Genomic DNA, 4,348 nt, shown 5'->3' with positions numbered 1-4,348 from the left:
TTTCCTTTCCTGAAATTTCCTTTCCTGAAATTTCCTGAAATTTCCTTTCTTGGAATTTCCTTTCCTGAAATTTCCTTTCCTGAAATTTCCTGAAATTTCCTTTCTTGGAATTTCCTTTCCTGAAATTTCCTTTCCTGAAATTTCCTGAAATTTCCTTTCTTGAAATTTCCTTTCCTGAAATTTCCTGAAATTTCCTTTTTTGAAATTTCCTTTTTTGAAATTTCCTTTCCTTTCCTGAAATTTCCTTTCCTTTTCTTACTTGTCCTTACATCCTGCACCAGAGGTGGGCATCGTGCACTCCTGACACATTGTAAACACCAAGTGCTGGCTTGGCTGCCTCCTGCATGGCAGGTCAGGGGAGGGTGAGAACATGGATACAAGGAACAAAAATAAAAATCTGGGGAAGGAAATCATTTCAATGCAGTGCCAGCAAGGAATGAGAGCTTCCTTCCCACAGCTCCAGTTCTGTCCCTGTGCAGACCCAGGCAGTTCCCTTCCTGGCTGAGCTGTCCCACCTCTGTCCCCTCCAACACAAGGCTGGCAGCACCAACAAGTCACGCTGAGCTCGAGGGGGGCACAACACAAACACCTTAAAACTCCCACTGAGCACTTCAGTGAGTTGTTTATATCAACCCTCCGCAATGCACGTGTTCACACACATAAACAGAACTGCAAATTGCACAACAAGGTGTGCTTTGCCTCTTAGAAAACCAGGACTCGAGCAGCAAGACAGAAACCCGCAGCAAATCCCGGAAGGAAAGGACAGCTTTCACTAAGGAGCAGCTGCAGGAGCTGGAAGCTGAATTTGCCCACCACAACTACTTGACAAGGCTCAGGAGATACGAGATCGCCGTGAACCTGGACCTCACCGAAAGACAAGTACTCTCCAAACCCTTGTCTCCCCAGCTCCTTCTTCTTCCCCCACAAAAAAACCTTCTCCCTAACACTCCCACACACTTCTCCCTCACTTGAGGGTGTGTTTTGCAGTGGTACAGAGGTATTTTAAAACAAAGCCTCCACGTTCTTTTCGAACACACTTGTTACAAATTTCTGTGAGTAGTTAATACATTTAATTATGTTTCTCTAAATTAAAAATAGATTTGGTGATAACTGGCCTCTTGCAAGCTGCTGCTAACCACCATTCATTGGTACATATTGTTATATCAAGGTTTACATATGGAATATGGATACCACCTTAGGCTGCAATTAACAGGAAATTATTAGAATTGTATATTTGACATGTGAATTCTTCATGGGTGGTATTTTGAGGTGACAAGGAAAGATAAAAATGCAGAGTTTTGTGGATAAATGTATTTCTGGTCTCTCATGGTCATCTCAGTCCAGGTTTCCTTTTCAAAGCCTGGTGAACAATAGACGAATTGCTCAATTATGTGAAGGAAATTAAAATTTCTGATGCATTAGATTGGATGGCCTAGATGTTAAAAATACACAAGAGGCACTGTGCCTGTTGTGTTGACATGCTTATTTGACATGAAGACAGGTTCTAGGCAAAGCACATTTATTACCTTCGAGGGTTTCAGAGGAACTTCTGTCTGGAGCAGTTTAGAAAGAATTGTTCCCATCTGTGTTAGAAAGATGAATTGCTTAAACTTGCAAAGTTCTGTTCACCTTTTCTTCTAGAATTCCACAAATATGCATAGCTCTGCTTATACAGCTCAGATTGAGACAGGAAGTAATTATTTCCTCTTCATCACCCAGGTCAAAGTATGGTTTCAAAACAGAAGAATGAAGTGGAAACGTGTTAAAGGTGGGCAACCAGTGTCCCCACACGAACATGACACAGAAGATGTGGACTCTGCTGCCTCACCCAGCTCTGACTAATCCTTGCAGCAATGGGAGAGGAGTCTGGAGAAAGTAATGGATCAGAATGTGGATGCAACACTGCTTCGGGTCAGCTACTCAAAGAGATCATCCTGCTTGCAAATCCTGTAGCCCACAGTCTTTAAAAGGTGTAGGGTGCTTTATGTTGCAGAGGTAATTAAGGAGCACAGCGGGGAAAAGCCAAAGGAGGGCATGATTTTGATTTTTGTCTCTGGAACTGTCTTACTACCACAGCTGTGTCTACAGAAAAAAAAGATAACATTGAGTATAAAACAAGAGTAATGTTGTCCAGATGCTCAGACATTCAGAAAATACAGGTTGTCAGTCAGAGAGTGATAACACAGATGTGTTCTCATCCAGTCTTTCCCTGGTCACATCTATTAGGGTGCATTTGGACTTGGCAATACACATTTGACTTGTGCCTTACTTTGAGAGAAATAAATACTTTGACAGTCACTGATTCTTCTTGCAAAATGAATTGGACACCTGCACAGCTAGGCAATAAGATTACAAAATAAAATATGAGACCAAAAACACATATACACAGAATTCTGCTTCCCAGTTTCAGAGGAGATGGCTTTCACACTGACAGTCCAACAAGGCAGGTGCCTTGTTGATGGCAGCAATTTGCAGAGGGAGATTTCTTCCAAGCTTACTGTAAATCCTGAAATTAAACTCCTAGATCTCAATTTCAAATATTTTTTGAAGCAGTCATCACGAAATACCACAGCAGGCACAGCAGAGATGGAACTCTCAACACAACAGCTATCACTGTTGTGTTTTCCAATAAACAGCACCACCAGAAGTTTTAAGAACACTTAAGAACACTTCCACTTGAAATTATCCTCCCTTTCAACCAAAACTTATAGTATATCGAGTTATGAAGATTTAGAAAAGCACAGTGCCTGTTTCCATTTCTTCTATCTTTTTGTTTAATGTACTAATGCCATATTTTAAACAGAATTTTACACTAGCACACCACAACGTGACTATTGAGAACACTGAAACAGTGGTTGAAATATTTGAAAAGTAACCATTACAGCAGCTATGACACACTGCCTTCCTCTCACCTTGCTCTGATACATATTTATTGTGGTTGCCTGTAAACTGTTGATCTGCTGGGTACAAATTTGTATATCTGAATGATATGTTTATAAAGCTATCAGTGGTAATTCCACTTGTAAAAAAACTCAAAACAGATAAATATTGTCTTTTTTTTTAAAACAGAGGTGTTGTATTCTTTTCAAAGAGCTGATTACTGTATCTACTAAGAAGAAACATCCATTACATTCCTTCTTAACATTTCCAAACTCTGACTGACAGACGAAAAAACGAGCAGTTTAGAGTATATATTTGTGCAAAACCAACTTAAAAAATAATTATTTCTAAAAGAAATAATTTAAAAATAAAGAAGCTTGAGAAGTTTGAGAAGCACTGAGGAAGTGAACTGGTGTCTGGTTTCCCACACTGCACTACTTGTTCCTGCCCACTTTACCCAAAACCAACTGTTGCCCAAAACAAAACACCAGCACCTCCCCCACCCAAAAAAATAAAGAAAACAGGATCACTGGTGCCTCACAGGGCAGCACAAACTGTGCTGCAATCACAGAATGGATGTAAACACGTGCATATCTTGTGACTATAATAATTACTATATAATCAATTATAATAATTAGAAGTATGCATGTTCTCTGAGCTACCTCTACCCCCATCTCCTCAGAAATTTATGGTGAAGAAAAACCACCCTCAACTTCCTCCCAGCACTTTCATGTGTGCATGGCAGATATTTCGATGGAAAATGGGGCAGACAGGGAGTTATGATGAATCCCAGTTACTTCAGCTGAGGGGAATAATGACAAAACACCATTATTTGGATTACAAACCTGATGCTAAAAATAGGGTAATAACATCACTACTCAGATGACATAAAACTAGTTGGCTAAAAAAATTGCCCACACACAGATGAGAAGAAGCTTTGCTTTACTGTAACTTTAAGAATAGAAAATATCCAGAGCTCTGCTTCTTCAACCTCGGTGACTTCAGATTTGGCTTCTGACTAAAGTCAGTAGTTCAGCTCTTGGTAAACACTAAAACAAGCTGAGTTTTGTGAAGAACTCTCTGGTGCTAACTCAGACATCCTGCTCTCATCTCCTGGAACACAAATCACTGTGGGCAGGAGTTCTGTGTTACTCAGTTCCTTGTAAGCTCTTTAGCCAATTAACACTGCACATCACCTCTTCCCCACTCTGCTTAGAAAGTTTGCAACCTGCAGAAGCAGCTTATTTGGGGATGAAAACTTTTGGGATCTTGGCTACCAACATAAACCAAAATCAGCTCCTCACCCAGAAAAGAGGCTAATAAATCTTCCCTTTCAAGGAAACAGTCAATGGAAGCACATTGAATCATAATTCACTTAAAAGCCTGTTGATGGGATCTCAGTCTGCACCCACAATTACAGCTCCCAAACTGTTCTTGCTCTGGGTTTTGAGAAATAAGCTATGAGTCA

The 4,348-nt window shown here is 40.3% G+C and overlaps 1 protein-coding gene across 1 annotated transcript in view; it reads left to right on the top strand.

The window, feature by feature from the left end:
- MEOX1 (mesenchyme homeobox 1) overlaps nt 1-3,066 on the top strand; it is a 4,375-nt gene extending 1,309 nt beyond the window's left edge. Inside the window, exons 2-3 of the mRNA XM_027702297.1 lie at nt 707-879; nt 1,720-3,066. Of these exons, the coding sequence (XP_027558098.1) occupies nt 707-879; nt 1,720-1,842 (296 nt within the window). The 3' untranslated portion in view covers nt 1,843-3,066. The remainder of the gene's footprint in view (nt 1-706; nt 880-1,719) is intronic.
- Nucleotides 3,067-4,348: the final 1,282 nt, after the last annotated feature.

Source organism: Neopelma chrysocephalum, unplaced genomic scaffold, assembly GCF_003984885.1.
Source record: "Neopelma chrysocephalum unplaced genomic scaffold, ASM398488v2 Primary Assembly neopelma1_182, whole genome shotgun sequence".
Lineage (NCBI taxonomy): Eukaryota > Metazoa > Chordata > Aves > Passeriformes > Pipridae > Neopelma > Neopelma chrysocephalum.
Note: the sequence above shows the minus strand (reverse complement) of the source record. Positions and strands in the feature narration are given on the sequence as shown.